The sequence below is a fragment of the Scyliorhinus canicula genome, chromosome 4, assembly GCF_902713615.1.
Source record: "Scyliorhinus canicula chromosome 4, sScyCan1.1, whole genome shotgun sequence".
NCBI lineage: Eukaryota > Metazoa > Chordata > Chondrichthyes > Carcharhiniformes > Scyliorhinidae > Scyliorhinus > Scyliorhinus canicula.
In genome coordinates, this window is record NC_052149.1 from 72,983,426 (window position 1) to 73,007,913 (window position 24,488).

Consider the following 24,488-nt stretch of genomic DNA (forward strand, 5'->3'; position numbering starts at 1 on the left):
GGTCCTCAGTGACCCCGTAGTGGGGTTTGCTCATTTGGGAAAGGGGGGGGCGATGACCCGATGACCACAAGGATGGATGGGTGTGGTGCTGGGTCATCTACAAGCCTGGGTGATTGGGCGTGTGGGGGGTTATTATGTCTGTGGGGGGCTGCGAGGTCCATTGTGGTAGACCCCGTCTAGCCGGTGATTTTGGTTTCTCACTGAAGAGAAAAAATTCTAAGCATGGGATTTCCCGATGAGAAAACCTCAAGCTCAAAAGAAATGGCTAAGCGTAGGTGAATGCTGGTCTGGATCGCACCAAAATTCCAGTGCAAATCACCCGCCAAACTTGCCCAAGATGACACTTCGGGTGTGATTCAGTGGCCTTATTGCTCTTGAGCGAGAGCACGACAAGGCCGGTGAATAGTGGAAGAGGCCAAAAACGGGAACCGTGCTGGGCGCTGAACCATTTGCGGTGCAACTGGTCCCTCCCGTAGGCAAATCGGGATCCTGCCGTAGCTTGGCAAGAAACCAATAATCACCACTTATGCCCTATTTCCATACAATTAACGGGAGCCCCCTCCTATCCAACGGCCTCTCGTGATCCAGCAGCCTCCCCAGAAAGTGGTCACCCTAGCGCCGATTAGTACATCTTTTTAAAAGCGTAAACCTGGCGGAATGGCTGCTGCAGGGACCCGATGAGGTGAGCAGCCATCTTTGCTCACAGGCAATGAGACCAGGGGCGCTGGGCTTGCTGCCCTGTGGTCGGAGGGGGTGGTGGGGCAACCGGGGGGGACAGTCAACCCTCAGCTGCGGGGGTGTCCGTCATGGGGTGTGGGTGTCGGAGCTGGCGGGACGGTGGTAGAGGATGTGTTCCACTGGGGGAGGCAACCATGCACGGCTCTGCCATTCCAACTCCTGGATCTTGTGTACCCATTTCAGGGGCAACCCTAAGCCCTCCCTGTCTGCACCACTGGGCACCCATAACCCCCACTGACCGGGGAGACCTCTGGCCACGCAGTTGAAGGCTATTGCAAATAGGGAATTGCCAATCGCAGTTAAGTGAGCACTTCAAACATCCCAAGTAGATTCCTGTGGGTGATTGCACCATTTAGCATGTGGGGGTTATTGTCTAGCATCCAATCCGACCGTGATGCCAAAATGCAGTGCCTGAACACTGTGGGAGACAACAGCACGGACGCAGTCGCAGCAGCCAAGATCCAAACTCCCAGGGGATGTACCCCAGCCCCGGAGGATGGGTGAGTGCAACGGGGAGGGGACCAGTGCCCGGTCCAGATAATATTATGTGCTGATGTCAGGGATACAGGCTCTGGGGTCAGGTAAGCAGGCCCTCCCGCTTCAGCGGGTGTGCGTGGGCATGGTGCAGGAGGGGTGATCAATGGGGGAATGGAGGGTCTCAAGGTGGAAGACATCGCTGTTTGTCAGTCTCTCACCGTCTCCAATTCTTTACAGATATTGATTGGTATGCACAGTATTTTGGACCCCGCAGAATTTACCCTATTGCTGCTGGAAGGCCAGGCGCCGGAGACGGCAGCAGCATCAACAGAGGCTTGAGGCGACAGCCCATGTGCTGGACCCCACCCAACACCCAGAGGGCCCGGCCACCCATCAGTCCAGGGCGAGATCCAGAAGGGGAGGCCTGCGACGGCCCATGGTGTACAGGCATCACTGTTTTTTTGAGAAAATTACAGACAGCAGAGGTAGGAGGCTTCACCTCAACAAGGAGATGGTGCGGTACCATCAGTGGGGCTGGTTTAGCTCACTGGGCTAAATCACTGGCTTTTAAAGCAGACCAAGCAGGCCAGCAGCACGGTTCGATTCCCGGACAGGCGCCGAAATGTGGCGACTAGGGGCTTTTCACAGTAACTTCATTGAAGCCTACTCGTGACAATAAGCGATTTCCATTTCATTTTTCACCTGTGCCTTGTCCTTGTGGACTTGGCACCACATGGAGGAAGAGGACATCTGCTCTCCATGGCCATCAAGGTCATCGCAACCCTGAACATTGCCTCAGGGTCATTCCAGGGCTTGAGTGGGGACCTGTTTGGCATCTCTCAGGATATAGCCTACAGGTGACAGGTCACAGATGCCCTGTTTGCCTGGGCAGAGAATTGTATAAACTTTGACACGGACCAAGCCCAGCAAGATTCTCAGGTCAGCGGGATTCCCTGCCATCGGCGTGAGGCTCCAGGTCCAGGGGCCATCTGGGAATGCCCTACATCAACAGGAAGGGGTTTGACTCCCTGAATATCCAGCTCGTGTGCGACTATCACCTTGGGATCATGCCCATGTGTGCATGCTTGCCAGGGAGTGTGCATGATGATGAGACCATCAATTCACAAGACACGTGATTGGAAGTGAACAGTGGTTTTAATAGTCTTACAACTGAGCCTGCCTGCGGCGAGATGAACTGAGAGCAGGCTTACGACTGCAGTGCTTTATACTTCCGATTACTGGGAGGAGCCATGGACGGAGACAAGGGTGGAGCCCAGTACAAACTCCTCATCTCCCCCTATGGGCACAACCGCGCAACGGCTCGTGTACAGAGCCCACAAGGACACAATACACGTAAGGCAATACAGTGTGAATTAACGAGTTTATATAATTCACCACATTCACCCCCTGTAAAAAAAAAATCAAGTCCGTCGGGGGTGATGGGTCTACAAATTGAGCCGGTCCGGTGGTCGTGTCGTCCTTTGGGTTTACAGTCCGGAGTGAGATTGGCAAAGAGAGGAGGGGGGGGGGATTCGCAGCGTGGCTAGGCTGCAGATAGTGAGTGGGGGTAGGGGTCCGCCGAAGCTGAGTGTGAGGCTTTTGAGGTTACACTGGAAGTCGAGTCCCAGTAAGAGTGGGGCGCAGAGTTCGGGGAGAATGTACAGCTGGAAGTTCGAGTAGCTGGCGCCCTGAATCGTTAGGGTCGCGACGGTGCGCCCTTGGAGGTGAACAGAGTGTGAGTCCGAAGCGAGGGAGATAGTTTGCCGTGCACGGAAGATAGGGAGCGAACAGCGCCTTACCAGTTCAGGGTGTACAAACCTCCTGGAGTCGAAGAGGCATGGTGTGCTGTACCCGTTGATTTTAACGGTCATCATAGAGTTGCGGAGGTGTTTCGTACGCGACTGGTCCAATGTGACCGCGCTGAGTTGCGGGTAGTCGGCGGCTCGAACAGCTGTGCTGGGTTGGCCCCGTGATGACTGTCCGCTGAAGTCGTAGTCATCGAGATGAGGTTCAGAGACTGGAGAGGGTGGAGTCCAAGGTGGCCGCCCCCGTGGATCGCACGTGGCGGGCGGCGAGGAAGATGGCGTCCAAGATGGCGGCCCCCATGAGTTGCACGTGGCCGGCCGCGTGGAGGAGGATTGCCAAGATGGCGGCCCCCATGAGTCGCACATGTCGGGTGGGGCGGAGTCGGCATACAGGCTGCAGCATTACGGGGCCTGCGGGCCTGTGAGTTTGGGAAGCGATTGCTCTGGGCTGCAGGAGAGTTTGGAGTAGGAGTTTTCTTCGCTAGGCAGACCCGGGCATAGTGTCCTTTGCGACTGCAGCTGCTGCAGGTCGCGTTGCGGGCCGGGCAGTGCTGCCGTGGGTGTTGGGGCTGCCCACAAAAATGGCACGCTGGAGCTGCAGAGTGGGTGCGTGGCTGCGCTGCGCAGGCCTGGGGCAGTCGCTGGTCGGGGGCCCATGATGGGGGCCCGCTTGGTCCGCGGGGAACGAGACGAGACCTCCATGGTTATAGCTAACTCTATAGTGTCCTCCAAGTTCTGGGCCCCTTTCTCAAGCAACCGTTGGCGCACATAGTTGGACCTGAGCCCTGCCACGTATACATCACGGACAGCGAGTTCCATGTGCTGGGCGGCTGTTACAGCCTGAAAATTGCAGTCCCGAGCTAAGGCTTTTAAATCGTGCAGGAATTCTTCCAGCGATCAGCGGGGCGCTGGAGGCGGGTCGCAAAAATGTGGCGCGCGTAGACCTCGTTGATGCGCCGCACGTACATTCGATCGAGCATGGCCAAGGCCTCCGTATACGAGGCAATACAGTTAAGTTGAGTAGAGATACGATGGCTCACCCTTGCGTGCAGTTGGCTGAGTTTCTGCTCCTCCATAGTTTCTGAAGTGCTTGATTCAGCCAGGTAGGCCTTGAAACATCTGAGCCAGTGTAGAAAGATTTCTTTCGCCTCTGCAGCCTCCGGATCGAGTTCTAGTCGGTCAGGTTTGAGGGATGATTCCACAGTAGTTTTCTTCAAGTTTCTAAGACTATTAAATTGACGAGACCATCAATTCACAAGACACATGATTGGAAGTGAACAGTGGTTTTAATAGTCTTACAACTGAGCCTGCCTGCGACGAGATGAACTGAGAGCAGGCTTGCGACTGCAGTGCTTTATACTTCCGGTTAGTGGGAGGAGCCATGGGCGGAGCCAAGGGTGGAGCCCAGTACAAACTCCTCATCTCCCCCTATGGGCAGAGCCGCGCAACGGCTCATATACAGAGCCCACAAGGACACAATACACGTAAGGCAACACAGTGTGAATTAACGAGTTATATAATTCACCACACATGACCGGTACATCCTGGGGCATTCAGACTTCCCCGGCCTCTTTGAGGACGATCCCAGAATGGCTGGCTGGTTCTTGGGGGATAAGGGGTATGTGCTGAGGACCTGACTAATGATGCTAGTATGGAGGCTGGAGACCGATGAGGAGACTGCTCAAAATGCAGTTCCAATGCTTCGATCACCTGCAAAACACCCCCTGGAGGGAAAGTCGCTTTGTGGTGGTCTGCTGTGTCCTCCACAACCTGGTACAGCAACGGGATGAGGTGCTGGAGTATGGGGAACACCTCCGAGGAGAACGATGACGAGGATGATAGGAAGGCACCGGACCAGCAGAGGCTGGAGGACGAATCCTGGAAGGAACCAGAGAACCAGCTGGAGGCTGCAGGACTGGCAGCAGCTATGAGGGTCCATCAAGCCCGGAGGACCTCGTATTCGCTGTGTCGGCACTGTCAGCAGGTCACTGGCGAGAGCAGGGGGTGATGATAACCTGCAGCGAGCCAAGCCCTCATGGTCCTTAAACTATGCCATAATCTGACCTCTGCCTGTTTGCTCAGTACTCGCTCACACCCATCACCTGCACGTGGCATGACCCCCATGCCTGGGGAGATGGGGCAAGGGCAAGGGTTCAGAGGTTGGCCCGTATTGTGGAAGAAAGTAATAGAGGCATCATACTATTTGTGGTTTTAATATTTCACACAAGTGTCCAACACTGCCCCACTCTCCGGATGGTGCCGTCCCACTCTCTCCATCACCCCCTCACCACCTGCTCTCAACCATTTTACCCCCTGCCTACCTCCCTTCCCCAGTGACCTCATTGATCCTCGATGTGCTTTGCCTTCTTGCTCTACCGCTGCTTGCAGATGTTTTCTCAGGATGCACATCTGGTGTGGAAGTGGCCTGCTGCTTACCATGTCCTCTGGCCTTCGATGGGGACTCTAGGGCCAGAGGACCCTGGCACACTTGGCAGCACAGGCACAGCACTTAAGGCATTAGGTGTCATGGCTTAAGTGTCACAGAGTTCAATCCTCGGGCTCCAACTATTTACAATTAATATGAATGACTTGGATGCAGGGATAGAAGGTACTATAGCCAAATGAAGACAGTAATATAGATGGAATGTTAAGTTGCTATGCGGAAATAAGACATTTGCAAATGGATATGTTGGGTGAGCGGTCCAAAATTTGACAGATGAAGTTTAATGTGGATAAGTGTGAGGTTATATATTTTAGTAAGAAAAATAGAAAGGAAAACTATTATCTAAATGGAGAGAAACTTCAGCGTTGTTTGATTCAGAGCGATCATGAAGCGCAAACAATTAGTACACAGGTAAGAAGGAACACAAATGGAATTTTGGCATTTATGGCTAAAGGAATAGAGTATAAAAGCAGGAAGTGTTGCTGTAACTGTACAAGGCATTGGTAAGACTGCACCTGGAGTACTGTATACAGTTTTGGTCCCCTTATTTGAGGAAGGGTGCAGTTGCACATATTTACAACCCCCCCTCCCCCCCCCCCCCCCCCCCCCATACTCCACTGGTTGCTGGGTACGGACAGATCTTAGAAAAAGTTGGTAAAGTATGGAAACCCTCTTCCGACCCCTGGAAGGCAAATTTTATTTCCTCCAGCTTGAGAAATTCCGCCACGTTGGTCAGCCAGTCTGCAGCTTTGGATGATGCTGCCGATCGCCAGCCGAGCAGGGTTCTCCGGCGGGCGATCGGGGAAGCAAAGGCTAGGATGTCGGCCACCCCCTCCGCATAAGGAGGTCTGGCTGATCTGAGACTGCAAAGACGCCACATTTGGGCATGGCTCCACCCTCACTACCACAACCCTGGACATAGCCTCAAAGAAAGTCGTCCAGTACCCAACAGGTCTGGGGCAGGCCCAGAACATGTGGGTGTGGTTGGCCAGACCTCCCTGGCACCATTCATGTTTGTCCTCCACCTCTGGAAAGTACTTGTTCATTTGGGTTCTGGTTCGGGGCACTTTGTGCACCACGTTTAGCTGGTTTAGGCTCAACCTTGAGCATGTGGAGGTGGAGTTCGCCCTGTGCAGTGCTTCGATCCAGAGTCGTCCCCCTACTTCTATTCTTAGTTCTCACGCCTATTTTTCCTTTGAATCATCCAGGGGGGGGGAGTGTACCTCCTCCAACAGTTGCCCATTCAGGTCCCCGCAGTTTCCCTTCCCTTGGTCGATGGCATCCAGCAGTTCCACAAGTAGTGAATATCCTGACATTTGAGGGTACGTCACTGTTTCCTTACGGAGGACGTTTTTAAACTGTATGTGTCTTAGTTCATTTCCTTTTGGTAATTGAAACTTCTCTGCGTGTTCCTCCAGGGTGCCTACTCTGTCTTCTGTGTACATGTCCCCAACCGTCAGAGTCCCCTTGTCCTGTCTCGACCTTTTGAAGATGGCACTGATTATTGCGGGAGTAAACTTGTGGTTGTTGCAGACGGGGGCCACAGTGGACAGACCGAAGCATTGTCTCATCTGGTACCACACCCGGAGCATGACTACCACCATTGGATTTCTTTGGTACTTGGTCAGGGGAGATGGGGTGCAGTTGTGACTAGGGCTCGAGGGATGTCCCTATGCAGGAACTCTCATCCACTTTCACCCATTCTCCTTCCGGTTCCTTCACCCATCCCTTCAATCTTTCTGCTGTGTCCGCCCAGTGGTAGAACCGTAGGTTTGGGAAGACCAGGGGTGCGATTCTCCGCAAATCCGGAGAGTCGTAAAGGCTGCCGTGAAACTGGCCGTGTTTCACGGCAGCCTCCACACCCCCTCCCGGCACCCGATTCTCCCCCCCGGGCGGGGCTAGCAGCGCGGCCCCGCGAAGCACGGCATCGTGGGCTTAGCGACCGTCACGGCGCCAAGCGTCACGGCGGCTGACGCGCACGATGACGTCAGCCACGCATGCGCGGATTGGACGGCTCCAACCCGCGCATGCGCGGTTGACGTCATCACGCATATGCGTCAAACCTGCGCATGCGCGGGCTGTCATGCCCCTCAGCCGCCCCGCGGACTGATCCTGCGGGGCGGCGGAGGAACAAAGAGTGCGCGGGTATCGGACCCGCTGCCCGCGATCGGTGCCCACCGATCGCGGGCCCATGCCACCCTTGGCGGCCGTGCCAATCGGTGCCATGGTTGTCCGGAACGGCACTTTGCAGCCGTTTTCACGAACGGTGAGAGCAGGTGTGTTTGCATTCGTGAAAACGGCCGTGAAGGCCTGGGAACTTGGCCCATCGGCCAGGGGAGAATGATGGTGTAAATGATGCTGGCTCTGCTGGGCCTGAGATTGTGTTGTATAATACAGATGCAACACCCTTTTGGAGTTGGGGTTCTCATGTTTTTTCATTGTACATTTCCCTTTTTTTAGGGGTGGGTATAAAGAATCCATGTGATTGGTTCTACATGGGTACAAATGGGTCTGGTATCTGAGGAGGGGAGGTTGTGGCGTGTCATTGGGGTGTCTCTGGCATTGCTGGAGTGGAGGGAGATATGTATTGGTGCGTGCCTGAATCTGGTATGAAAAATGCATCCTGAACTTTCATGGCAATTACGAGCATTCGCTGCATGGGAAGGTGTACCTTATTTTGCATGTTTTCCTGGTCATATCCTGCTTATCCCTTGTTCTCTGGTTGGACTTAGAGATGCATCAAATTATACCTAATGATTGTATCAAGCTTGTTATACTACTGTCCTCATGTCTGTATTCATGGATTTGGAATCTTTTCTTTTGCGTGCTGTGCTGCATCATTCTTGTGGTTTTGTTAGGTTGTTTATTAAAATGTAAAACCTCAATAAATATACTTTTTTAAAAAATGAAACACATTACTGTTCTTACTGACCAGTGCTAAGTGGGTATCTTAATTGATGGTTGTAATGAAAAAGTCAATCTGTTTACATCAAAAGCATTTAACAATACCCTCAAATGTAATCGTTGCCCACTTTGAACCATAGGTAATGCTCTAATCAAACTGGGGAAATGTGGGTTTTGGTATAACGTCCTGATAAATTATTTCACTGAGTAGTCAAATCCATTTCAAGGACCCAGATAAGACCATAAGAGTAGAATTAGGCCATTCGGCCCATTGAATCTGCTCTGCCATTCAAAAATGGCAGATATGTTTCTCATCCCAATTTTCCTGCCTTCTCCCCATGACCCCTGATCCCCTTACTAATCAAGAATCCGTCTATATCTGCCTCAAGACACTCAGGTGATTTGGCCTGCACAGCCTTCTGTGGCAAAGAGTTCCACAGATTCACACCTTTGGCTGAAGAAATTCCTCTTCATGGCAGTTTTAAAGGATTGTCCCTTCAGTCTGAGGCTGTGGCTCGGGTTACAGTTTTTCCAACTAGCGGAAACATCCTCTCCACGTTCACTCTATCTAAACCTCTCAGTATCCTGTAAGTTTCAATGAGATTCCACCCCCCCCCCCCCTCCCCCTCATCCTACTGAACTCCATAGAGTACAAACCCAGAGTCCTCAACTGCTTCTCATATGACAAGCTCTTCATTCCAGGGATCATTCTTGTGAACCGCCTCTGGACTGTTTCCAAGGCCGGAACATCCTTCCTTCGATATGGTGCCCAAAAATTCTCACAATACTCCACATGAGGTCTGACCAAAGCCGTATATAGATCAAGGGCAGCACGGAAGCATAGTGATTAGCACAGTTGCTTCACAGCTCCAGGGTCCCAGTTCGATTCCTGGCTTGGGTCACTGTCTGTGTGGAGTCTGCACATTCTCCCCATGTTTGCGTGGGTTTCCTCCAGATGTCCGGTTTCCTCCCACAGTCCAAAGATGTGCGGGTTGGGTGGATTGGCTATGCTAAATTGCCCTTAGTGTCCAAAAAGGTTGGGCTGGGTTGCGGGGATAGGGTGGAGGTCTGGGCTTGGGTGGGGTGCTCTTTCCAGGGGCCGGTGCAGACTCGATGGACCGGGGGGCCTCCTTCAGCACTGTAAATTCTATGACAAGCGTCAGATGAAGCCCGAGATGATGTGCAATGCCTTTTCTTGTCAGCTTGGATCTTGCATGTTTCTCTTGTGGAGACCATGACTCAGCTTCAATTTGAATCTTAATTTGTTTTTGGAGTAGGAACTCTGCGCATTGAACATAGAACAAACAGTGCAGAAGAAGGCCATTCGGTCCACTGAATCTGTACCAACCCACTTAAGCCCTCACTTCCACCCTACCCCCATTACCTAATAACCCCTCCTAACCCTTTTGATCACTAGGGGCAATTTATCATGGCCAATCCACCTAACCTGCACGTCTTTTGACTGTGGGAGGAAACCGGAGCACTCGGAGGAAACCCACGCAGACACGGGGAGAACGTGCAGACTCCGCACAGACAGTGACCCAGCGGGGAATCAAACCTGGGACCCTGGCGCTGTCAAGCCACAGTGCTAGCCACTTGTGCTACCATGCTGCCAATAAAGTTGGGTTGCAACTTTAAGGATGGGATAAAAAAAATTAAATAGATGGAATGGGGTTGGGCGAGATAAAAGTTGTAAAAGTCTCAAACCTGACCTGAATTTGCCTTCTTCCAGGTTTAGAGAGGGACCACAGGAGGCAGACAGCAGTCGTCTGACATGGTACTTGTTTTAAAATGAATCCAGTTTCTTTATTTACAGTAGTATAGACAGTTTCTTCCTAACTATTATCAGCCTTGTTACCAGAAAAATCATTCAGAACTGTGAGGGAAGGATAGAAGACGTAAACCTCAGGTGAGCCAGTTGTCAATAGTCTGATGAAAGGTCCACATTTGAAATGTTAACCTATCTGTTTCCTCCACTTCGGTCATGTTTTATAAAACTTTGGGTGCGATTTCCCGGCCTCGTTATGCTCCCGCTCAAGCGAAATGAGGCCGGTGAATAGTGTGAGAGGCAAAAACGAGAATTGCGGCAGGCGTTTGCGATGCAACTGACCCGCTCCCGTAGGCAAAATCGGGATCTCGCCATAGCGTGCCGAGAAACCAATTATCACCACTTAAGCCCCATTTCCATACAATTAACGAGGGCCACCCATTGTCCAATGGCCTCCTGTCATTTAGCGGCCTCCCCAGAAAGTCCTCACGCTGGCGCCGATTAGTACTCCTTTTTAAAAACATGAACCTGGCGGAAGGGCTTCTGTGGGGAGCTGAGGAGGTGTGTAGCCATCTTTGCTCTCAGGCGAAGAGCCCAGGGACACTGGGCATCCTGCTCCTGTGCTCGGCGTGGGATGGGGTACTCTCAGCTGGGTGTGGGGAGACTCTCGGCAGGGGTGGGCTGCCGTGGGAGTGCGCTGGGGGGAGGAGTGCAACTGGGGGGTAACTGGTCGCTGCACCACCATGCCAACCTCTGGATTGTGTGCACCCGTTCCTGTTCCTGTCAGTATGCCCCACCAACTACCTATAATCCCACTAACTGACGAGGCCTCTGGCCGTGCAGCTGAAGGCTAGTGCTAATAGGGAATTGGCAATCATGGGTAGATCAGCACTTCACACGACCCAAGTTTATTCCCGTGGGTGGGCGAGTCATGTAGCATGTGGGAGTCATTGCCCAGCATCCCAATCACACCTTGATGCCTGGACACTGGCAGAACACTGCGGGAGGCAACACAACACAAACAGCATCCAACATCCGAACACCCCAGGGAAAGGACACAGCTCAGGGGGACATGCCCACGGCAGGAGCATGGGTGAGTGCCACGAGGAGGGGACCTACGCCAAATCCGGTTGACACGGTGAGCGGGTGCCCGGGTTACAGGGTCTGACGCCCGGTGAGGGGGGCTCACTGCGGCTGGGTGTGCGTGGGCAGGGCGTTCTGGCGAAGGAGGAGGATCAGTGGGGGAATTGGAGGGTCCCAGTCTAACACCCTCTCCCACTTCTTTCGGGATATTGAAACTATGGTAGGGATTTTGGAAGCAGAGGTTGTCCGAGTGGTGCTGGTGCTATGCGATGCAACCAGATGCCGGAGAAGGTGGCAGCAGCAGTGCCTGCACGTACCTTTTCCCACCCCCACCCTGAGGACTCAGCCACCCATCAGGCTAGGGAGGACCCAGAGGGGGAATCCCGCGATGGCCCAGGCTGTACAGGCGCCTCTGGTCCTTTGAACACATGACAGATAGTGTGGGCCGCAGGAGGCTCGGTCTTAATAGGGAAACAGCACCAGTGCCATATCCTCACGGACTTGGCACTACATGGAGGAGGAGAACACCCTCTCCCGGTGGCCATCAAGGTCAACGCAGCCCTGAACTTTTACGCCACGTGATCATTCCAGGGCTCGGGCAGGGACCTGTATGACATATTGAAGGCCACAGTCCACAGGTACAGCCGAAATGGTATGAATGCCCTGTGAGCCCGGGTGGAAAACTACATTGTGTTTGACATGGACCAAGCCGAGCAAGATGTCTGGGCAGCAGACTTCTCCGCCATCGCTGGGATGCCCCAGGTACAGGGGACTACAGATGCCATGCATGTTGTCTTGTGCTCACTGGACCATCTGGGAGTGCAGTATATCATTCGAAAGGGGTTCCACTTCCTCAACATTCAACGCCTCTGTGACCACCAGATGAAGAGATTCTATAATTCTATGATTCTAAAGTAGGGGATGCGCACCCAAATTTAAAGGGGGGCTTTTGATGGAGGTGTCCCTCCTCCAACCCTTCTCGCTCGAGGGTGAAATCCAAATATTTTCGGGCTCCCCCATTCCCAGGAACTTCTCCCACCAGCACAACATTTGAAGCTGGTGGGAAATGTCCCTTAAGTGGTCAATAAGAGCTTCAATTTGGCAAAGATGGGCAGTCCGTCTGAGGACTAGCCCACCCCAGCATAAAACTGCAGAGAGATTAGGGTGGGCGGGAACTCAGCAAGAAACCCAAGGAATTTTATGTGAACAAACCTGCCAGTCAGGAGCATAAAGTTCAGGTCACTGAAAGGGCTCTACACACATCTCCTTGTAAATATTTTTTTGGGGGGTGGTGGTGGGGAGACGTAAAATCCTCCATGATTATTGTACTCTGTCTTTTAAATATTTTATATTTTCTGAGATTTTTTTCCTCCAGCATCTTTTCATTGTGAAGTGTCTATACATAGAACATAGAACAGTACAGCACAGAACAGGCTCTTCGGCCCTCGATGTTGTGCCGAGCAATGATCACCCTACTCAAACCCACGTATCCACCCTATACCATAACCCAACAACCCCCCCTTAACCTTACTTTTTAGGACATTACGGGCAATTTAGCATGGCCAATCCACCTAACCCGCACATCTTTGGACTGTGGGAGGAAACCGGAGCACCCGGAGGAAACCCACGCACACACGGGGAGGACGTGCAGACTCCGCACAGACAGTGACCCAGCCGGGAATCGAACCTGGGACCCTGGAGCTGTGAAGCATTTATGCTAACCACCATGCTACCGTGCTGCCCCAAATACTAGCATGATCAATCTATTCTTATCTTCTACATCAATCGTATCAATCCTGTTTCTAACTTCTTTGGGTTTTTTTTTCATGTGAGTATCGCTAGCTGGGCCAGCATTCCTTGCCTTGGTTTGGCAGATAAGAGCCAATGGCATAGCTGTGGGATCTTGAGTCATATGTAGACCAAGTTGGATGGCAGATTTCCTCCCCTAAAGTTAGTGAACTAAATGGATTTTTCTGACAATTGACAATGGTTTCATGGTCATTATTGGACATTTAATTCCAGATATTTTTGACTGATTTTGAATGTTACCATCTGCCATGGTGGCATTCGAACTCTGGATCTTCAGAACATTATCCCTGGGTCTCTGGATTACTAGTCCAGTGACAATATCACTACGCCATTGCTTTTCCTCAGACATTCCACCACACAAAGCTATGGAAATGGCTGGATACCAAGGTGGGGCTTTGCCAGGTCCAGTGAGGCAGGCCCTGACAAGGATGATGGAGAGGTGATGGAGGGCCACGATCGGGAGAATGGAATGTGGAGACAAGCTGGGTGGCCATAACTGTTTGGGGTTGGGGGGGGTTCCTTTTGTCATGGGATGCCCGAACAAAGGGCCACCTCACCATCAGCCTGCCATCAAACCAATTGTGTTTACCTTGAGAAAGAAAGAGAGCCCTTATTTGGGCAGAGAGAAGGCAAAGTGTAAAATTCCAGATTATGTTTTGGTTATCCCTCCAAATCTGAATCCATGCTACAGATAATTGCCTCCAATTCTACTGTTTTGTTTCGGTGTTGTGAACATTCCTTTCAGGCAGTTTAATTCTTCCTTTTGTTGCTTTTCAAGTTTAAAGTCTTACCTCCAGCTAGGATTGCTAACCATCCCTAAATGGGCAGAGTCTCCTTGAATCAACATTAATCTCCCGCTGGGAGATTGTCTGGGAGATTGTAAACCACAACATCAGTGGCGAATTAAGCAGCAGGCAGACCAGACTTGCCAAAGCAAGGGTTTTGTTTCTCTCATCTGAGTTTGTTTGGTCTTCGCCATCTGTAATACAGGTAGCTGACACTGAAGGTGAGCGGGTTGGGAGGTCTGCAACTGCTCCCTGAGTGTTGGTCAAAAAATTAGACACTCCAGCTGGCCGCTGATTGGATGCAGCCACTTCCCTTCCAAAAGTGCGACATTGTAATGCTACGGGTCAGATTGGTTATAACAGAACTCCGGGCCAGGACTTTTAACTGATCATGGAGCAGCTGGAACTGGGAGTCTACTCATGGGATCCTCCTTAACCGAGGATAGCCCAAAACCAGCAGAGGGGCTTATCAGAATTATGTGCACTTGTGTTGCTTCTTGAGGCGAGGAGATATTTTGGACAGAGATGATCCCCTGGGAATGTGTTGGTATTTTTAAGCGTTCCCAGGCCTGCCCCCACCATGCTGCCGGCTTTCCATGATGTCACTACTGCCTATCAACACCCCTATTTATCTTTTCCGGCACGACTCTGGTCCTACTGGAGTTCAGCTGAACCACTCCCAGGACAATCAGTGTCCTACGAAATGAAAATCACTTTCCCACACCAGTCTTTGCACTATGAATTCTTCTTCCTGATCTACCTAATCCAATGTCAAATGTGGTTCAAGTGGCAATCCCAAGATTATCACCCTTGAGATTCTGTTTTTTTTAAACAACTTTTGGCTAGCTGTCCCAATATCTCCTTATATGACTTGATGTCAGAATGTATTTGATAAGCTGTGATGCTTTGGGATGTTTTACTTTTGCTTTACAAACATGTTCTGTTATTGTTGATTGCATTCCGATTACTAATCAGTGACCCTTGCTGGAAAATATGTGTTCATGAAGATCAGGTGACTGGTTTTGATGCCCTTCATGGTCAAATAGCTTACTATCACCCACAGTCACTCACACATTAGAATGATCAGCTGCAGGAGGTAACAAACAGTGACTGGTACCAATGGAACAGAATTCCAACAATGGAACTGTCAACAGAAAGAGAAGTAATTTTTTGCAATTGCAACAACTAAGGATAAAATAAAGCTTATCAAGTATTGACATTTAAAGTACCCAAAGGCACAGTGCACTACTGAATATAAAATGTGTCAAAAAAGGTTCAAACATCTAGGGTAGTTTTTAAACCCCGATATCCTCTAAATCTCAATGTTAATCATACTGCTAAACCAGCTCTTCCAGTAAAAACAGACAGGAAATGTCATGTAACTAGCATTGCCACATGGGCCAAGAGCTATGAAGTAAAAATGGCCAACATAACAGCTCAGAGCACCGGAACGATAACTAAAATAATTGCAAGAGAAAATGCATGCAAAATTAAAAGCAACTCTGCCATTTCTTGCCTGTTAACACAGTTTTAATGAACATGAATATATGTCACAATCATGGAATGTTAACAAAAATATAATTTGATATGACTTTGACATGTTTATGAAGTTACCCTCTCTAGTAATGTAGTGAAGGTGATATCCTATGGATTAAGGCTTTATTGGAATAAAGAGAAATTACAAACAAATTTGTGAACGTCTTTCTTGTCAATACATTGCTTACCACAATTTCACTTTCTACAGCATGGATTCTGTAGTGAATTGCACATATACCGGATGGAATCAATTTTGTTTCACAGCCAAGATGAAGGTGCTCGCAGGTGAGACTTCCATTGCATTATTTGATATACTGAAGTTATTTTAAGTACAAACCTGAACATGCTAGGTCACGTAAGTCAACTAAGTAAGATTGGAAGGTCTGTGCTTGTCACATCAATTATATTTTTAAAAACTGCAACCGTATTTACAATCTGCAGCAGTTTAATTGAAGTGAATAAAATTGTTCTGAATTTAACAGTTGTTTAAAGGCATGAAACAATTTGGTGCAGAAAGAACCATCCGAGTACCAACCTGATTATTCTGGACAGACGAGCTCGCTTAATATCCTCCTCACTGAATGAAAAGTGAACTTTATTGGGACGCTTTACAGGAACGTCCCAAGGAGAATGAAGAATCATTGTTGTAAACAGTATTTGCCCCACATGTTAGTAGTGTGTAATCTGGTTACAGGGAAATATATACGCACAAAAAGTTTCTTAGCAAATCTTGTTACTGTGAACTGAAAAGGAAAGGAATGTGCATGTCCAAAATCCCGAAGTGGAGTTTCTTTTGGAATGGACTGACATTTGGACATAATGTATAACAGGAATTGCTTGAGCTGATTTCCAGCAAGTCAGACTACATTACTGGGCTGTAATGGGCTTAAAATGGAATTGGTAGACTTATTGCCCCATTAATACTGACAGTCTGGCTGTTGCCATTTCATAGGGGCATTCTCTTGACTGGCAGGAGCAGCTGTAAATTGTAGGCCTCCTGCTTATGCAGTTCGTAGTTCTATGATTATCATAGGATCATAGAATTTACAGTGCATAATTAGGCCATTCGGCCCATCGAGTCTGCACCGACCCATGGAAAGATCATCCTATCTAAGCCCACATATCCATCCTATCCCTGTAACTCAGTAACCCCATCTTACCTTTTTGGACACTACGGGTAATTTATCATGGCCAATCCACCTAACCTGCACATCTTTGGACTGTGGGAGGAAACCGGAGCACCCGGAGGAAACCCACAGGGAGAACGTGCAGACTCCACAGATAGTAACCCAAGCCAGGAGTCGAACCTGGGACCCTGGAACTGTGAAGCAACGGTGCTAACCACTGCGCTCCCGTGCCACCGATTAGATTATGACTCCGATGGTAATTGGGTATCAAGGGCATTTATTCCAAAATTGATAGCTTTTCCAAACAGTCAAGTAATTTCTTTATTCAAAATCATCTCACGACTCACTTTGTCCATCATTAGGGCTTTGATAAGACTTCAAGGAAACTTCCTTTAAAGGAACCTTCACCTCTCATCATTGTGACATGCATGATTTCATATGAGGCAGGTTTCCATGAGATTCATTGGCCTATAATATTGACTTCCTTCTGTCCAAAGGGAAAGAAATGGTGATACCAGTGCCAAAGAAGGACAACTAGTGATGGTACCCAACACTCTGAACCCTGAATATTAAAGAAGAGGCAGAGGCCTAAAATAATGGCTATGAAATGCCATTGTTTCAATACAGTTTGGCCTCCTGGTTTTTTCAATACAAACTTACAAAGAAGTGTGTCATATAGATAAAAACCAGAAAATTAGCATTCAGTGCTCATGCCTCAAGCAGGCATTTGTTCCTTTCCATATGTAAATAAAGGACTTTAATTCTTAGGTTATTGCAAACCTGCTCTGCAATCAGTGACCCACTCTGATCAGACCTGTGCTGTACCTGGCAGGAAGATCTCTGATAGATAATCGTAACCCTGGGTAGTGGAAGGCTATGTGCAGGACAGGATGTTGGACACCTGCCTATGGGCAGCACGGTAACACAAGGGGCAGCATGGTAGCATAGGGATGGCACGGTAGCAGATGGGTTAGCACAGTTGCTTCACAGCTCCAGGGTCCCAGGTTTGATTACCGACTTTGGTCACTGTCTGTGCGCAGTCTGCACGTTCTCCCCGTGTCTGCATGGGTTTCCTCCGGGTGCTCCGGTTTCCTCCTACAGTCCAAAGATGTGCAGGTTAGGTGGATTGGTCATGCTAAATTTCCCTTAGGAACCAAAAAAGGTTAGGTGGGGTTACAGGATTACCGGGATGGGGTGGAGGTGTGGGTTTAGGTGGGGTGCTCTTTCCAAGGGCCGGTGCAGGCTTGATGGGCCACATGGCCTCCTTCTGCACTGTAGATTCTATGATTCTGTGATCAGCCTGCACCAGGAGAAGGCGTTTTGGCAGAATATCGCACACCCACATGATGGATATGCACTCCAAAATGGGGTTTGGGGAGAGAATCAACAATAGGATCAAACTGCTCTGCACAAAAATCAGTAGCACAGTTTCATCAATGAGTGGGAATCGGAAAGCTTTCAGATCAAATCTGGAGTCAGACAGGGCTCATCTGACCAATTTATGTGTTGTGTAGAACCTTTTGTCATGTCCAGCAGGAAGGATTTGGGAATAAGAGTAGTGACAATCCCTGGCAGTGGAAGCACTCAGGTCTAAGCCTCCCTTTTCATAGGTGGTGTTGCCATCTTCTGCTTGGATCTGATATCGGCGTGCAGGCTAATGAACGTCTGTGACCACTTGGGAGCCAAGGTAAACAGTGGCAAGAGAGAGGTCATATTCTTTGGGAACTGGTCTCATTGATCCTTTGTTCCCTTTACCGTCGGGTCAGATTACCTGAAGGTGCTGGAGATATGGTTCAGAGTGGCTGGGGCGTCAAAAACCAGGAGGAGCATATTGGCACGTTGAAGCAGAAACTGGGCACGTGGGAGAGATGCTTCCTCTCCATTAGGCGGGACGGTGGCACAGTGGTTAGCACTGCTGCCTCGCAGCTCCAGGGGCCTGGGTTTAATTACTGTGAATGTCTGTGGAGTTTTCACGTTCTCCCCGTGTAGGCAAATATCAAATGCTGCTGAATGATCATCTGTTTGATGAAAGTCGCCCTTTGGTCAGCCCGAAACCTGGTGATCTTCCAGTGCAAAGAATTGTCCTTGACTGAGTGTTGCTGACTGGCACATTCTAAGGGCATGCTGAGAGACAAACTCAAGCTTGGGGCAGCCGTGCCAAGGCGCAATGGGGAAAGGTCACTGTGTAAGGCCTTTCAGCCAATGTACACCGAGGGGCTGGTAACCATGTAAAACCGCTCAGGCTGTGTGCTTAATCCTACCATACCTAACTGTATTGAAGCACCGCAGGGTACAGCATGACCGATGTATATCGTTTGAACAGAGTTGTACTCTCTGAAATGAAAATATTGAAATGTTCACATTACTGAATTGAAGCACCTCAGAGAGCATCTTGAGCTCTGGAGAAAAAGTGAATATAATTGCTCTTTCCTGCTATGACAATTTGAAATGTTTTGTAATGTTTCTTTCAGATATTTTATGAATAAAGTATATTTTTGCAAAAAGAATAAACAAATAAGGGATTTTCTGCCTGTTTAAGGACCCCGCTACAAAGAATGAGTCTGTCCAGAGGAAGCCAGCCCCCAGCTGTACTCAGGTATTTTTTTTTTAACATACAAACCTGAATACGGAGCTGAGAAGAGCTGCAGTGCTTCTCAGGATTCCACATTTAAAATACTTAAACAGCCGATGAGCACTAATCCACTTCCCCAAATGCCATTGCTCCCTCCCCATTCACATCTCTATTATTCCAAAGTCGTTACTGCTGCTCACTCCCCCACCCGAGCCACTGAAACCTCCTGACCCAAGTGCCACATTTCCCAGTCACCCTTTCTTCGAATACCCGAGAGTCATTGCGATGTCAGCAATGGCTGACTTTCCTTGTATTTACTCGTGAGTTGCCTACTAATTTTGCATCGTCTATTGGCTTGATGGAAATGAAATAAGGAGCAAGCCCCAGCATCAGAACCACTGAGGGCAGTATCATGTAGTTGTACAGAATCATGCTTCTGTACCACTTCACCTGCCCCTACTCCCAGCAAACATGAAAATTGGCCACCAGAATTTCTAGGTCATTAATTCTTTCTTTCCCTCTCTTTAGTTCTCTATCTTTATGGAGAAGGCAGTGGCATAGTAGTATTGTCACTGGACTAATCCAGAGACCCAGGAGTAATGCTCTGGGGACCTCAGTTTGAAAGCCACCATGGCAGATGGTGGAATTTGAATTCAATATAAATCTGGAATTAAAAGTCTGACGATGACCATGATACATTGTCGTAAAACTCCTTCTGGTTATTTAATCTCCTTTAGGGAAGGAAATGTGCTGTCCTTGCCTGGTCTGGCCGATACGTGATTCCAGACTCACCAAAACAAAGTGGTCGACTCTTAACTACCCTTTGAAATGGTCAACAAATGTTGGCCTTACCAGTGACACTTGCATCCTATCAATTAATTTTTCAAAATTGACTCTAATTTACCCCATTTCCTTCTCATGCCTCTTCTCTATCTTTAAGTCTCTTTGATTGAGGTGATAGACTACTGCTCGTGTTGTTCACCAAAGTCCCAGATGTGCTCATTGTTTTCCATATGAAGAGTGAGTAAATATTAAAAAAAACTGGGAACACTCTCTGCAAGAATCATTATTGCCAATCATTGTTTCACATTCACATGAAGTGATTGCAATGGAAAAACAATTGTGGTTACATAGCCCCTTTAACCTGATAAAATGTTTAAGGTGTTTCACATGACTATTATAGAGCAAAATTTAACTTCACATGAGATGATATTAAGGCAGCTGGCCAATAGTTTGGAAATAACTAAGTTAGTGACCTTACCCAGGTCAATTACTTCCTCAAGAAACACACCAACTGACAAACAAGTGATGAATAAGGGTCTGCTCCTCACAGTTCTTAAAATGCCACAAACTAAAATGACAGTTTTAAAATAAACAAACAAAGAACAAAACAGCACAGGGACAGGTAATTCGGCCCTCCAAGCCTGTACCGGTCATAATAATATTAATAATAATTGCTTATTGTCACAAGTAGGCTTCAATGAAGCCTACTTCATTGTGAAAAGCCCCTAGTCGCCACATAGTGGGAACTTGTGCATGGAATCAGAAGAGATAGGAGAGGCGTTGAATGAATACTTTTCTTCAGTGTTCACTGAGGAGAGGGGCTATGTTTTTGAGGATGAGAATGTGATACAGGCGGGTAGGCTGGAGGAGGTAGATGTTCTGAGGGAAGATGTATTCACAATTTTGAAAAACTTGAGGGTCGACAAGTCCACTGGGCCAGATGGGATATATCCTCGGATTATTTGGGAGGCAAGGGATGAGATTGCAGAGCCTTTGGGCGTGATTCTCCGCAAATGCGGCAAGTCGTAAAAGCTGCCATGAAACTGGCCGTGTTTCACGGCAGCCTCCGCGGCCCCTACCGGGACCCGATTCTCCCCCCCCCCCCCCGGGCGGGGATAGCAGCGAGGCCCCGTGAACCACGGCATCACGGCCTTAGCGACCGTCGCTAAGTCCGCGAGCCAAGCGTCACGCCAGCTGACGCGCACGATGACGTCAGCCGCGCATGCGCGGATTGGACGGCTCCAACCCGCGCAGGCCGTCATCTCCCTCGGCCGCCCCGCAGACTGATCCTGCAGGGCGGCGGAGGGAGAAAGAGTGCATCCGTTACGGACGCACTGCCCGCGCTCGGTGCCCACCGATCGCGGGCCCATGCCCCCTTGGCACGGCCGTGGTACTGCCGTGCCAATTGGGGCCCTGGATGCCCAGAACGGGCATGTTGCGGCCGTTTTTACGACGGCAGCAAGTAGGTGTGTTTGCTGCCGTAAAAACGGCCGTAAAGGCCTGGGAACTCGGCCCATCGGCCTGGGGAGAATCGCTGTTCGCCATAAAAAACGGTGAGCAGCGGTTCGTGTCGTGAGGCGGCCGTGGGGGGGGGGGGGAAGAATAGCGGGAGGGCGTGAAAAATGTCGGGGACGCCCTCCCGCTATTCTCCGACCCGTCGTGGGCAGTGGAGAATTGCGCCCTTTGGCTTTGATCTTTGGGTCCTCACTGTCCACAGGGATAGTGCCAGAGGACGAGAGTGGCGAATGCTGTTCCTCTGTTCAAGAAAGGGAATAGGAATGACCCTCGTAATTATAGGCTTGTTAGTCTTACTTCGGTGGTCAGTAAGTTCATGGAAAGAGTCCTGAGGGATAGGATTAATGACCTTTGGAAAGATGCAGCTTAATCCGGGATAGTCAACACAGATTTGTAGAGGGCAAATCTTGCCTCACAAATTTGATTGAATTCTTTGAGGAGGTAACTAAGTGTGTAGATGAAGGTAGAGCAGTTGATGTTGTATACATGGATGTCAGTAAGGCGTTTGATAAGGTTCCCCATGGTCGGATCATGAAGAAAGTAAGGAGGTGTGGGATAGAGGGAAATTTGGCCAATTGGATAAGTAACTGGCTATCACATAGAAGATAGAGGGTGGTGGTGGATGGAAAGTTTTCAGACTGGAGACTAGTTACAAGCAGTGTACCACGGTGATCAGTGCTGGGTCCTCTGCTATTTGTGATTTTTATAAATGACTTGGAGGAGGGGGCTGAAGGATGGGTCAGTAAATTTGCTGATGACACCAAGATTGGTGGAGTAGTGGAAGAGGTGGAGGGCTGTTGTAGGCTGAAAAGAGACATTGATAGAATGCAGAGCTGGGCCGAAAAATGGCAGATGGAGTTTAACCCTGATAAGTGCGAGGTGATTCATTTTGGTAGGAAAAATTTGAATGCGGATTATAGGGTCAACGGTAGGGTTCTGAGGAATGTGGAGGAACAGAGAAATCTTGAGGTTCATGTCCACAGATCTCTGAAGGTTGCCACTCAAGTGGATAGAGCCGTGAAGAAGGCCTATAGTGTGTTAGCGTTTATTAACAGGGGGCTTGAGTTTAAGAGCTGTGGGGTCATGCTGCAACTGTGCAGGACCCTGGTGAGACCACATTGGAGTATTGTGTGCAGCTCTGGTCACCTCATTATAGGAAGAATGTGGAAGCATTGGAAAGGGTGCAAAGGAGATTTACCAGGATGCTGCCTGGATTGGAGGGTAGGTCTTATGAGGAAATGTTGAGGGAGCTAGGGCTTTTCGCATTGGAGCGAAAGAGGATGAAAGGCGACTTAATAGAGGTTTATAAGATGATGAGGGGGATAGATAGAGTGGACGTTCAGAGACTATTTCCTCGGGTGGATGTAGCTGTTACAAGGGGGCATAACTATAAGATTCGGGGTGGAAGATATAGGAAGGATGCCCGAGATAGGTTCTTTACTCAGAGAGTGGTTAGAGTGTGGAATAGTCTGCCTGCTGTGATAGTGGAGTCAGACACTTTAGGAACTTTCAAGCGGTTATTGGTAGGCACATGGAGCACACCAGACTGACAGGGAGTGGGATAGCTTGATCTTGGTTTCAGACAAAGCTCAGCACAACATCGAGGGCCGAAGGGCCTATTCTGTGCTGTACTGTTCTATGTTCCATTCCGGCGCCTGTTCGGGGAGGCCGTTGTTCTAAGTTCATCTGCCTTATCTGCTATACTTCTGGCGTTGAAACAAATACATTTCAAACCACTGCGTTTGAGCAGACAGGGTGATGTTGTTCTGTTATTTTTGTTCTCTGTTTTGCCTTCAGTGATTTCACCTTCTAAGTTAATGCTCTGGTTCCCTGCTTAAAAATAGGATCAATTGCACCCAAGTACGATTTGGTTTGGTGTCTTAAATTAGCATGAAGATTGCTGGCTTAATATAAATACTGGTATTATGAAATTTGGGGAAATTTCAATTCATACAATATTGCACTAAAATGGATAACGAACTGAGGCAAGTAAATCAGTTGATAGATCACTAAGGGGCAAAACACATTATTGGAGTTTTATATAGACCCTCAAACTGCAGTATTGATGATAGGAATGGCATTAAACAGGATATTAGAGACATGTGCGACAAAGGTACATCTGTAATTATGGGTGACTTTACTCTATACATAGATTGGCAAATCAGATTAGTCACAAAGCCTGTGATAGCCTTCAGGAGGCCGAGGGAAATATCTTAATATCACCCCGTGGGGCTGGTGGAGTATTAATTCCCATGTTACTGGACCGACGCCTGTCCAGCTGGGACTTGTTGTCGAGCCCTTTAAATACCATCCCATACCCCAACCGGGAGTTCTTGTTAGTTCCGGACTGGGACGCTAGTGTTGCATACTGTGAGTGCAAGATTTTGAGTTACAATAAATTTGGTTTAACCTTTTTCTTTGTGTCTTCTGAATTACTACACTGGCGAAGGAGCAAGATTGAGACTCTGGACAGCCCTGCTTAAGAAAAAAAATGCCACTGGTAAGACGTGTTCGAAGCAAACCCATAAATGCAATAATTCGGGAAACTCGAGCCGTGTGATGTGGGCATTGAGGATTGTCCCCAGTATGCCAAAACAATGCACTATTTCTATTGTGCAAATGGCATAGAAGGTGACGACCAACAGAACGTTATCCTTTAGATTGCCTGTTGAGCCCAGACATTTGGCATTATTAAGAGCATGAATTACCCGGCGGTCCCGGACTCAAAAACCTTTACTGAACTGGAAGACATTGTGGTGAACCATTATGACCTGAAACCATCAGTTATTCTCCAGCACTACAGGTTTAATTCAGCCGGAAGAATCCTTGGAGAACCTGCAACGGAGTTCCTGAGCAGGCTCAGGAAACTGGCTGCACACTGAGTCTGGACCATCCCAACCGGCGATGCTATGGGACTGGCTGATATGTGGGATAAATAACGTCGTGATGCAGAGAAACTGCTTAAAGAACCCGCCCGATCTTAAAAGAGCCATAGAACTGGGACTGTCCCTGGAAAATGCCGAAAAGGGCCCAGGAACTCAAATGTTAAATGGACTGCAGCGTGCTCAGTGTCACACATAACCCTTATTGGAAAACTGGGCTCCCATCTGTTCATTACTCAGCCAAGGCACACATGGACATTG

General features: G+C 49.1%; 1 protein-coding gene across 7 annotated transcripts in view; it reads right to left on the bottom strand.

The window, feature by feature from the left end:
- pde4ba (phosphodiesterase 4B, cAMP-specific a) overlaps positions 1-24,488 on the bottom strand; it is a 1,084,249-nt gene that overhangs the window by 320,517 nt on the left and 739,244 nt on the right. The window contains exon 1 of one of the 7 annotated variants that reach the window (XM_038794460.1): positions 15,884-16,100. The exons of the other annotated variants lie outside the window; for them this stretch is intronic. Within the exon in view, the coding sequence (XP_038650388.1) occupies positions 15,884-15,990 (107 nt within the window). The 5' untranslated portion in view covers positions 15,991-16,100. Of the gene's footprint in view, positions 1-15,883; positions 16,101-24,488 lie in introns of those variants that run through there. 7 annotated transcript variants of the gene reach the window in all.